The 12,909-nt window shown below is 45.2% G+C and overlaps 1 protein-coding gene across 5 annotated transcripts in view; it reads right to left on the reverse strand.

Moving 5' to 3' along the window:
* PAQR5 (progestin and adipoQ receptor family member V) overlaps positions 1 to 12,909 on the reverse strand; it is a 118,858-nt gene that overhangs the window by 77,360 nt on the left and 28,589 nt on the right. For all 5 annotated transcript variants that reach the window (XR_824771.1, XM_010834495.1, XM_010834496.1 and 2 more), the window contains exon 2: positions 867 to 1,032. Coding sequence is in view for 4 of the 5 variants with exons in the window: in XM_010834495.1 (XP_010832797.1) it covers positions 867 to 917 (51 nt within the window). In the remaining variant the exon portion in view is untranslated. The remainder of the gene's footprint in view (positions 1 to 866; positions 1,033 to 12,909) is intronic.

Genomic DNA, 12,909 nt, shown 5'->3' on the forward strand with positions numbered 1-12,909 from the left:
GCTGGGTGGAAAGGAGCTCTCACCCACCTTTCCCGTGACATCTTCCAGGTGAAACATCTCACCATGAAATAACAGTTATTCTTTTTCAGTCAAAAAGGAAAGAAACATGGACACTTCCCTGGTAGTCCAGTGGTTAAGACTCTGTGCAGGGGACACAGGTTCAATTCCTGGTTCAGGAACTAAGATCCCACATGCCTCATCACCAAAAAAAAAAAAAAAAGGAAGGAAAAATGACACCAAAACAAGGGTGTAATGAGATGACATTACTTTGCAAGGGCAGGAGGAGAGGCACCACTGGCCACAGCCCGCAGGCAGCATGGCCTCACCTAAGTCTCACTAAAAACACAGACTGTCACTGCGTTCCAGGTGTTTCGGGGTAGCTGCCCCCGAGCACTCGGGCAAAGGAGGTGCAACGACTCTCCCTGATTGCCTCAACTCACACCTGGCTCAGGCCTCCTGCAAGGAGGAACAGCAGCAAAGCCACACTCAGGTGACTCTGCCCCTCGCCTGCTTCCAAGCACCCATGAGAGACAATACTTAAAAAGCTGCCACTCAGCCGGTGCTGCTGGCTTCATCTCTGCAGCCTGACTCTGTAGTCTCAATAATGGCTCTGTTTCAGGATAAAATACAGATGTCACAGGCAAGCGCTACAACTCAAATACAGTTTCAGGATCACTTCCATTTTCAGGTTTGGTGCAGGTGAGGGAAACAGGCAGCCTGAATTCCCCAAGGGAATCCGTGAGGGACTCCTTGCAGAGGGTGGGTCTACACAGAGAAGACTGGGTGGAGACACAGCAGCCCGCATGTTGCAGAGGCCAAGCCCTGGTCGCAGCCTGGAACTCAATCACTGGAACGAGAGCACATACCTGGGGCACCTGCTCCATGCTCAGCAGCCTGGGTAGCTTCAGGCTCAGCATCTTGAAGTCAGGCTGGGAAGACCGGTGGGTGACAGCCGGTCCCTGTCACCAGGACTTGTTCAAAGTTCTTACATGGCTCCGGGCGCCTCTGGCCAGCCGGATCTGAGCCGCTTCACTGAAAGAGGACAGCGGGAAGAACTCCAGTGAGTGTCAGCCTAACTCCAGCTGGGTCAAGACTGTTTAACTACAGAACAGACCTTTGCTTGTGATGGCAAAATAACCAGGCTGCCTTAAAAACAACAGAGAAACAGACTGCTGAGTCATTCACTCTGAGAGTGATGGAGGAAGGTAATTAAATCACAATAGGGCAATCATAAAATTATAGCAATGGAAAGGGCCACGGAGGTTACCCAGCACCCTTGTGTTACACAAGAGGGTCAGAGGCGTAGTGCAACCTCCCCAAGGCTACACAGCTTAGTGAGAGCTTGGGGCTGCTCACTCTCCCTGCATCAGGTGCTACCCCTGGACAGACAGTGTGATCCAGGTCTGGGCCACTGAGAGCTGTCCTCCAAATCACCCAAAGAGAGGCAGCTTTTCCAGAAGGTCACGGGGGCGGGGCTGCCCTGAGACGCACTGAAGGACCAGGCCAGGCCAATCTAAGACACTTGGAGTCAAAGCAACAGGACTGTTTAAATGCAGAATTAACAGGTATGAGTAATGTAAACTAGAGGAACCCAAAGCCAAGGAAAAGGCCCAAGAAACTGATAAGTACTATTAGTAGCTCGGTTCAGCAAAAGAATGAGCAGAGCTAGGAATTTACCACAGTCAATTGAGCAGAGCTAGGAATTTACCACAGTCAATGCCTCACCTACTCCCATAATCACTGGGCCAGAATCTGCCGCCTCTTTAGAGCTCCCAAGGGGTTCTGTCCCTGCCTCCAAAAGGCCTGAAGACCTGGCTTGTACCTCTCTCGTAGCACCAACCACATCTGACTGCAGGCGGAGCTACCGGCCGAGGCCTTGTCTCCCCTGCACACACCCAGCCCCTAGCGACCGGGGAGGATGATCCCGAGATGGCCGGAATCTCAGGGTGTGTGCCTGGCTCATCCTGGGCCTTCAGCAAACGCTTTTTTAATGATGCAAAGTTGTTCACCCTTTGAACCTAAGGTGTGCTTTTGCCTCTGCACTTTGTTTATACTTTTGCTTCTTATTATAGTTCCTTATTGTTCTATGTGTTATTATCTGAAACTATGTAGCAAAGTACAGTGTAGTTCAGTTCAGCCGCTCAGTCGTGTCCGACTCTTTGCGACCCCACGAATCGCAGCACGCCAGGCCTCCCTGTCCATCACCAACTCACGGAGTTCACTGAGACTCACGTCCATCGAGTCGGTGATGCCATCCAGCCATCTCATCCTCTGTCGTCCCCTTTTCCTCCTGTCCCCAATCCCTCCCAGCATCAGAGTCTTTTCCAATGAGTATGAGGTGGCCAAAGTACTGGAGTTTCGGCTTTAGCATCATTCCTTCCAAAGAACACCCAGGGCTGATCTCCTTTAGAATGGACTGGTTGGATCTCCTTGCAGTCCAAGGGACTCTCAAGTTATGTTTCATCATAAATATGCTTTTATTAAAAACACTGGGGTAAGTAAGTATTCACCACAGTCAAAAGGTGGCAGTGAAAGGCACTATTAAAATAGTTGGTTTCGAAACCTCACTACGGGATTAAAGACAAGGAGGGAATTTTAGGCTGTTTGGGAAACTGTTGTAAGCTAGTGACCACTCAAGAAAGGAATCCAGTAACCTAGCAACAATCTACACTACCTTGAAAGAAGACAAGGTGCATCCAAGCGCATCCGGGCACACTCAAGCCACAAACCCTGACAGTTAAAATACAGGACAATATGGGGTCTGAGTCTTGTTATGCGAAGTCAGGGAGCTAATGGTCCTTGAAGAGCAGAATCTCTGACTGTAGTCAAGAGAAGAAAATAAGTGAAAGCGGAAAGAAAGTAGGTGAAAGGGGACATTACACCAAAGCCCGAGATGAATTACCATATGGAGAATCCCAGGGACGGGGAAGCCTGGTGGGCTGCGGTCTCTGGGGTCGCACAGAGTTGGACACGACTGAAGTGACTTAGCAGCAGCAGCAGCAGTAATGTTACCATCCTTTTGCTAATATACATATGATTTAACAGGGCCATCACAGTCCTGGTTAGACCACACAGGGTCAAAGGAGGAATTAATGATGTAAACCTTGATGTCTGCCCAAGAATGAGGAAGGAGGTGGTCTTCTCCCCTCCTCACTTTTTCTCTGATTCTAAGATGTAGCTCTCTTTGTTCTAGGGGCTGAGCTCCCTTGCCTGCCCACTGTATCTCTTATAAGCATCCTATACTAATAAACTCACTCTTTGCCTATGGCTTTGCCTAATGCTGAATTCTTTTTGCAGTGAGACAAAAGAACCTCAGCTTGATAAGCCCTGACACCAGGCAAGTGGTTTCAATTAAAAGAGTGGGTTTGAGTCCCCTCCTAAATCAGTGATCATGGGTTCAAATCCCATTCAAGGAGTGTGGCTTCAGAAACAACTCAAGCACCCATCAGCTCGTGGATAGATAAATTAGCAAATAAACAAGATGCAGTCTACACATGCAATAGAATATTACTCAGTTTTAAAAAGGAATGAAGTTTTAATGCATGGATGAAACTTGAAAAAATTACACCAGGTGAAATAAACCAGTCTCAAAAGGCCAAATATTGTATGATTCCAGTTATATGAGGGGCCTGGCATAGGGGAATTTACAGAGCCAGAAAAGAGGTTGGAGCTGTTGTTTAAGGGGTACCGAGTTTCTGTTTGGGAGGATTAAAAGTTCTCAAAAGGGATAGTGGTGATGGTTGCTCAATACTATAAATGTAAAATGCACTTAAAAATGATAAATTTTATGTTGTGTCTATTTTACCACATTAAAAAAGTAGTTACAGAACATTTCTGAATGACAAAATAATAGAGAAAATAATTTTTTTTAATTGTTACATTTTACCTGGGTACATTTTGGCCAGGTTAAAAAAGAAGAGTTGATACTTTGCAAACAAATGAGCAGCAGCTGCGTAAGTGGACCTGGCAGGTTTTGGTTCTCCTGGATTTCCAGCCTCAATTACCAAGCCACTTTCACCCCCAGACGCACCACTACCTTCCCTGGCAGCAGGAAGAGATCTGACAGGCTCAGCTTGAGTCTCCAGGGGAATATCGCAAAAACCCCTAGCAATAATGGGGCCAAGGCTGCGTCTCCATGGGCCAGCCTACCTTGGTCCCCTGGTTCTCTCTGAATTTCAATGTCACGAGCAAGAAAAAGGAAAGAAACGGTCCCTACCCTCACAGCACACACCATCCAGGAAGACTGACCCAACGAAACATACAACAGGAGGGTAATACTAAGTAGCATGTGATTCATCCTCTTCTTCATTCAGCCAAGGTGTCTGGCATTTTTATCACGTAATGAATAAGAGTAAGGGCTCAATGTAAAGATGATTACATCCTGTGAACTGCAGCAGCTGGAGGGAAAAAATGAGGATTTAGCTGAAATAAAAATTGCATGGGTTTGTGACACACAGAATGGAGGAAAATAGATGTCCAGGAAAAATGAAGATGAAAAGACTGTCCTTGTCTCCAAGAAACGCATAAAGAAAAAGATAAGACAGATATGAACTCAACTAACCAGGACAAGTCACCTTTAAGGCGAGGACCTCCCACCCACTCTGCGTCAGGCCTGTGCTGCCCACCTTGCCCACCCATCTGGTCTCTTTCACCCTCACCACCCTGGCTCATATCGCCAGGCAGAGCAGTTCAGGGCCTCCAGACTGGATTAAAGCCACATCGGTTCTAAGACCAGTTCGCCATTTCCTGTGCAATTCCAGGCAAGCAACGTAACTCCTTGTGCCTCAGTTTCCCCATCTGTGAAATGGAAAAAACAGTGGTACTTTCTTCCTAGCGTGGTGGTTATGATTAAATGAGAGAAGAACCCATGCAAAGGGCCTGCCCTCAGGGAAAGGGCCAATAAGCACTTGCTCCTGTTACTAATTTTCAGGTAGGAAAATTAATTTTCTATTTTACAGGCAGGAAAACTAAGGTGTTGAAAAGTGAGGGGGCTTGCAGATCTCACAGATAGTAGAGCTATCATCTGATTTCTGGTTTGTGTGGATGGAGGTAGAGGAGGGTTGGGGTGTGGATGGTGATGCTTCTGGAGTTGTGTTATTTGATCTGAGGGCCACAGGCTGCATAGAGATTGGGGGCTTTGAAACGACACTCTTTGGGCCCCTAAGCTGCACTTCAGGGACCACTTTTTTTTGGGGGGTAGGGGGTTGTACCAGTAACTAGGAGAACAAGGAAGTGACTTCTCCCCTATTTTAACCAGAAGATGTCTTAGTTTTTTTCTGAATTATAGTGGAAACGTAAGTCCTCTCTTTGAGAAGAAAACATTAAGAAGCATAAGTTTCCTTTTAAAAAGAGAACTGAAGGACTTTCAACTGTGATCCCATGGTTAAGAATCTGCCTTCCAAGGCAGGGATCACAGGTTTGATCCCTGATTGGGAAACTAAGATCTCTCACACTGTAGGTCAACTAAGCCCTTCAAAAAATAAAATAAAATAAAAAAAGAGAAATTTATTTTGATTAAAGAGAGTCAAGTTTGGGCTTCTCTGGTGGCTCAGACAGTAAAAGAATCTGCCTGCAATGCAGGAGATGGGGGTTTGATCCCTGGGTCAGGAAGATCCCCTGGAGAAGGGAATGGCAGCCCACTCCAGTATTCTTGTCTGGAGAATTCCATGGACAGAGGAGCCTGGCAGCCTACAGTCCATGGGGTCGCATAGAGTCAGATGCCACTAAGCAACTAACACTTTAACTATCTGTCTCAGGCTAGTGCTCCATCCATATTCCTGGTCTCCCCACTCGCGCTCCCTCACTGCCCCCCATCCAGTAAACATTAGCCTACACACTGTATCCCAGGCCTGAAAGGACATGGCCAGCTAAACATCACCTCCCAAATATGTTTACATATTAGGTAGCTGAATATAAACAGATGACCTACTTCCCACACGAGAGTCCAAAAAAAAAAAACAACCCACCAGGTGCCTCTGTCCATGGAATTCTCCAGGCAAAAATAATGAAGTGGGTTGCCATTCCCTTCTTCAGGGGATCTTCCCAACCCAGGGACTGAACCCTGGGTCTCCCATATTGCAAGCAGATTCAGGTCCCTGGGTCTCCTGTATTGCAGGCAGATTCTTTGCTACCTGAGCCACCAGGGAAGACTGATAACTTCTAGGGATGCAAATGAACTAGTAGTACATACTCTCTTTATTTAATTTTTTTTCTTTGCCATTTTTTTTATTTCAATTGAAGGCTAATTACTTTACAATATTGTATTGGTTTTGCCATACATTGACATGAATCAGCCATGGGTGTACATATGTTCCCCATTCTAAACCCCTCTCCCCCCTCCCTCCCCATCCCATCCCTCTGGGTCATCCCAGTGCACCAGCCCTGAGCACCCTGTCTCATGCATCGAATCTGGACTGGCGATCTGTTTCACATATGATAATATACATGTTTCAATGGTATTCTCTCAAATCATCCCACCCTCGCCTTCTCCCACAGAATCCAAAAGTCTGTTCTTTACATCTTTGTCTCTTTTGCCATCTTGCATATAGGGTCATCGTCACCATCTTTCTAAATTCCATATATATGTGTTAGTATACTGTATTGGTGTTTTTCTTTCTGACTTACTTCACTCTGTGTAACAGGCTCTAATTTCATCTACCTCATTAGAATTGATTCAAATGCATTCTTTTTAGTGGCTGAGTAATACTCCATTGTGTATATGTACCACAGCTTTCTTATCCATTCATCTGCCAATGGACATCTAGGTTGCTTCCATTTCCTGGCTATTGTAAACAGTGCTGCGATGAACACTGGGGTACACGTGTCTCTTTCAATTCTGGTTTCCTTGGTGTGTATGCCCAGCAGTGGGATTGCTGGATCATATGGCAGTTCTATTTCCAGTTTTTTAAGGAATCTCCACACTGTTCTCCATAGTGGCTGTACTAGTTTGCATTCCCACCTTAAAAGGGTTCCATTTTCTCTGCACCCTCTCCAGAATTTATTGTTTGTAGACTTTTTGATAGCAGCCATTCTGACTGGTGTGAGATGGTATACCTCATTGTGGTTTTGATTTGCATTTCTGATAATGAGTACACACTCTCTTTATTACATTAATTTATTAATTTAGTTAGACATGCCTATTTAGAATCCCTTACCATATCCACTGCTAACTGCTAAGTCACTTCAGTCGTGTCCGACTCTGTGGGACCCCAGAGACGGCAGCCCACCAGGCTCCCCCATCCCTGGGATTCTCCAGGCAAGAACACTAGAGTGGGTTGCCATTTCCTTCTCCAATGCATGAAAGTGAGAAGTGAAAGGGAAGTCGCTCAGTCGTGTCCGACTCGTGGCAACCCTATGGACTGCAGCCTACCAGGCTCCTCCGTCCATTAATATTAAAATATTGTTTTTCCACTTCTAGTTCATAGAAATAAGTGTATTCATAATCTCCATATGCATCTTTGACCAAAGGATCTTCATTTAACACTTTTTGGAGTCACCTAACACAGTTAAAGTGAAAAATATTCTTATTTCCTTCCAAGTTATTTGAAAGCTACACTTTTGGGGGCTTCCCTAGCAGTCCAGTGGTTAAGACTCTGCCTTCCAATGCATGGGGTGTGGGTTTGATCCCTGGTTGGGGAACTAAAGTCCCACATGCCACAGGATGCAGCTGAAAATTTTAAAAAAGAAAGGAAAAAAGCTGTATTTTTTGAAGTTGTGTTTAATGCTCTTGCTAAAAATGTATCCCAAGTCACAAGTATTCATTTACTATTATGGCACTCTATGGCAAATTGCTTTCAAACACTTCACACAGACAGTGTGATGTGAAAATGTTAGTTTTAACCCATATCCCTGGGATTGTGGTTCATTAGCATTTGAAAGACAAACCTTAAGCTCACACTCCAGAGGCCACAACTTTGGTTCAGTTGTGGTTACTTTTGATCAACACCAGAGCGTTTGCTAATTAGCCGGATGGATGCTGTCTCACTGGAAAAATGAGTGGAATTAGAGATGTGTACACTGATGAGAAGTGCTGCATAGGCACCTCCCCTCCTGCATGAGCAGAGGGTGCCCCAGAGTGGCTGAGCCTCTGCATGAGCCCAAATGAGCCCTTTCAGGATAATTCTGGGCTTGAACCCACGAGTTCAACTGACACATAGCAGCAGACAACTGTCATATTAGCCTCATACGAACTTTCAAGAAAGGTGCGTAAGAGCCTCTCAGAGGGTAAGTTGCAGAGACTTCACCTGCTAACGAAACAGGTCATCTTAATTGTTTTGTGGGCTTCTCTGGTGGCTCAGTCAGGAATGAATCTGCTTGCTGGAAGCTATCTGTATAGGGGCGAGGGGTGGGAGCGGACCGGACACAGGACTCAGCCTGACACACTTACTCTGCTGCGCCACCTGGTGGTGGGGCTGGGGGTCCTCCAGCCCTCATGGACCTGAAAGTACTGTATTTCCTGAGCGCCTGAGACCGTATTTCCAGGAACTTCAGATGTGCTCAGCTGGAAGTCACACCACTACTTTGCATACCACTAAGATAACACACACACACAAAAACTACCAACTATAATCAGGAGACAGAGCTGATTGGAAATGAATCCTGATTTCAGAGCTGTTTTAATGGTGTTTTTTTTTAAGTACACATAGTAATTGATAACAAGTGATTGGCCCTAGTCAGCTTGCATAGCTACTCTCTCCAGACCCACTATGACTTTACAGGGATCATTAAAAGCTCCTTTACAACAAAACCAGTACTTGTAAATGGGAGACCAGATTTCTGGGAATAAATCTCAATCTGTATCACATTTTTGTCCCTCTCTCTTTTTAAATTGATCATGTATATCAGGTGCCTTCTGAAAGGATCCCAAACAAACACCGATGGGGAAAGATTCGGGTGATCATGTCTTCCCCCAAACAGCCCGTCCACTGCTCAAAATAAAGGAACAGAGGGACTCTGAATAGGAAGAAGTCTGGATGGGCCAAACTCCCTCTTTTCTGAAAAATATCATGTTGGAAAACATAAAATTTCTCATTGGGCATACATAGCAAAGGCAAAGAATGCTGTTTGGTAGGGAATTTCTCCATAGCTTGCTTTTAGAAAAATTGGAAAAATGAGATCGGAAAGCTCGGAGAGGTCATCTGTCCAAAGTACCATGGGATGCATGATCACATTCATTGATCAAAAGAAGCGAGATTAATAACAGGAGTTCAGTTACCATGAGAAACCAGTGCAGAGTACCTGGAGAGGGAACCAGAGTCACCTTTCCCCCCACTCATCAGCCTGTCCTAGGCTGGGTGTGGCTCAGAGATGTCTGAACACAGGTTGGTCCAGATAAGGCCCCACATTCACGGGCATGGCAGGAAGCTGCTGGCTAAGGGGCTGCCGCTGGTGAGGCTTGGGGCCTGAGCTGGCTGAGGACAGAAGAGCAGTGTCAGAGTCACCCTTCTGATCCTCTGCCTCCTCCAGGGCTCTTGTCTATATGTCCTTCATGGTAAAGAGAAAACAGCCCAGCATTTGCATCCCATCACTGTGCCAGAGGATCACCAAAGTGCCCACTACCACAGAGGACTGAATTTGCACTTGGGGAAGACGGTGTGAGGCAGAGTCTAGGTGCAGCCCCACGACACCTTCAGACATGAAAATTAAAATCTTTTGAGCATCAAAGGACACTATCAAGAAAACAATGATAGCCCACAGAATGAGAGAAAAATATTTGCAAAAAATATGACCGATAAGAGATTCAGTTCAGTTCAGTGGCTCAGTCGTGTCTGACTCTTCGACCCCATGGACTGCAGCATGCCAGGCTTCCCTGTCCATCACCAACTCCTGTAGCTTGCTCAGACTCGTGTCCATCAAGTCTGTGTTGCCATCCAACCATCTCATCCTCTGTCGTCCCCTTTTCCTCCTGCCCTTAATCTTTCCCAGCATCAGGGTCTTTTCCAATGAGTCAGCTCTTCATGTCAGGTGGCCAAAGTATTGGAGCTTCATCTTGGAACCAGTCTCTTGTTCCATGTCTGGTTCTAACTGTTGCTTCTTGACCTGCACGCATATTTCTCAGAAGGCAGGTAAGGTGGTCTGGTATTCCCATCTCTTTCAGAATTGCCCATAGTTTGTTGTGATCCACACAGTCAAAGGTTTTGGTATAATCAATAAAGCAGAAGTAGATGCTTTTCTGGAACTCTCTTGCTTTTTTGATAATTCAACGGATGTTGGCAATTTGATCTCTGGTTCCTCTGCCTTTTCTAAATCCAGGTTGAACATCTGGAAGTTCTCAGTTCAGCTGAAGCCTCGCTTGAAGAATTTTGAGCATTACTTTACTAGCATGTGAGATGAGTGCAATTGTGCGGTATTTGAACACTTTTAGCATTGCCTTTCTTTGGGATTGGAATGAAAACTGACCTTTCCAGTCCTGTGGCCAGTGCTGAGTTTTCCAAATTTGCTGGCATATTGCATGCAGCACTTTAACAACATCATCTTTTAAAAAGTGAAATAGTTCAGCTGAAATTCCATCACCTCCACTAGCTTTGTTCGCAGTGATGCTTCCTAAGGCCCACTTGACTTGGGACTCCAGGATGTTTGGCTTTAGGTGAGTGATCACAGCATCGTGGTTATCTGGGTCATTTAGATCTTTTTTGTATAGTTTTCTGTGTATTCTTGCCATCTCTTCTTAATATCTTCTGCTTCTGTTAGGTCCATACCATTTCTGTCCTTATTGTGCCCATCTTTGCATGAAATGTTCCCTTTGTATCTCTAATTTTCTTGAAGAGATCTCTAGTCTTTTTCATTCTATTGTTTCCCTCTATTTCTTTGCACTGATCACTTAGGAAGGCTTTCTTATCTCTCCTTGCTATTCTTTGGAACTCTGCATTCAGATGGGTATATCTTTCCTTTTCTCCTTTGCCTTTAGCGTCTCCTCTTTTCTCAGCTATTTGTAAGGCCTCATCCAACAACCATTTTGCCTTTTTCTTGGGGATAGTCTTGATCACTGCCTCCTGTACAATGTCACGAACCTCTGTCCATAGTTCTTCAGGCACTCTATCAGATCTAATCCCTTGAATCTATTTGTCACTTCCACTGTATAATCGTAAGGGATTTGATTTAGGTCATACCTGAATGGTCTAGTGGTTTTCCCTACTTTCTTCAAGTTAAGTCTGAATTTTGCAATAAGGACAAAATGTGGTCCACTAGAGAAGGGAATGGCAAACCACTTCAGTATTCTTGCCTTGAGAACCCTATGAATGGTATGAAAAGGCCAGTCCTCATATATATACCCAAAAGAATTGACTGTGCAACCCCAGAGACGGCAGCCCACCAGGCTCTCCCATCCCTGGGATTCACCGGGCAAGAACACTGGAGTGGGTTGCCATTGCCTTCTCCAAAAGAACCGAAAGCAGGGAGTAAACAGATGCATGCACACCCGTGTTCATAACATCATTAGTCACAACAGCTAAAAGGTGGAGATGATCCAACTGTCCATCAGCAGATGAATGGGTAAACAAAACATGGAACATACATACAATGGAATATGATTCAGCCTCAAAAAAGAGTGACATTCTGACACATACAACCACGTGGCTGAACCCTGAAAGCATGCTAAGGGAAGTGAGCCAGACACCAAAGGACAAACATTGTTGATTTCACTTGTATCAGGTACAAATTCAAATCTATACAGAGAGAAAGTAGAATGGCGGTTGCCAGAGGTTAGGGGGAGGAAGAGATGGGGGTTACTGTTTACTGGGTACAGAGTTCTGTTTGGGATGATGAAGGAGTTCTGGAAATGGACAGTGGTGATGGCTGCACAACACACTGTCAATGCACTGCATGTTACTGAATACACTTAACAAGGGTTAAGATGCTAAATTTTATGTAGTATATATTTTACCCCAACAGAAAGAAGTATATACTACAAAAGCATTGTTGAGTTTTATAGTTTGCTCCATAAGTTAGCTATTCTTGTATTAATATAAAATTTCATTTTCTCCAAATCTTCCAGAAAAAAAGTATAGATCATAAATATATATATACACTGTCTTAGCCCCTACAGGTTGCTGTAACAAAACACCATAAACTGGATAGCTTATAAACAACAAATATTTATTCCTCATGGCTCTAGAGGCTGGAAGTCCAAGACTAAGCACCAGTATGGCTGGACCCTGGGGGAGGCTCTCTTCTGGGCTGCAGGCTGCCAACTTCCTGCTGGGCCCTCACATGGCAGGAACGGCAAGGGGGCTCTCTCAGGCCTCTTCTATACAAGGGCACTAGTCCCATTCATGAAGGTTCTGCCTGATTACGTCCCAAATGCCCACCTCCTAACACCAATGCACTGACTGGCATTAGGACTTCAACATATGAACTCTGGGGCCGGGGATGCAAACACTCAGATGACAGCATGCGCATGCACACATATACACGTCAATCACATGCCACTTATTGCTGCAAAATCCCTCTTTCTTTCAGAAGCAAGACTAGTTCAACCCACCCCTATTCCTATTCTGTAGATGAAGACCTCAGATAGGAAACGACTTGTCTGAGGTCACTTAGTGGTGGCTTGACACAGTCAGAATGAACGAGATCTGTACTGAACAGTGGGAATATATGAATAGATGGGCAACAGGATTGAGACCAGTAGTTCCAGTGCCAGTCTGTAAACTTACCACAGGGAGAGAAGAACCAAAGCCCAGGAGAGTGAATGGGTCTCTCCTTAGCTGAATGACTTGCATCTGAACTCCAGCCTGTCCATGGCCAGGGTCAAACACCTACCTCAGCAAAATACACGTAATTTCCAGATAGCTCACCAGTAATTAAAACCACGATTACTGTGTCTGTTAATGCAGTGTTTTCCAAACTGCAGTTCACAATCTGTCAGCAGATCACAAAGTCAAATAGTGGATCATGACTAGCATTTAAAAA

The sequence above is a fragment of the Bison bison genome, unplaced genomic scaffold (genome assembly GCF_000754665.1).
Source record: "Bison bison bison isolate TAMUID 2011002044 unplaced genomic scaffold, Bison_UMD1.0 scf7180017864034, whole genome shotgun sequence".
Classification (NCBI taxonomy): domain Eukaryota; kingdom Metazoa; phylum Chordata; class Mammalia; order Artiodactyla; family Bovidae; genus Bison; species Bison bison.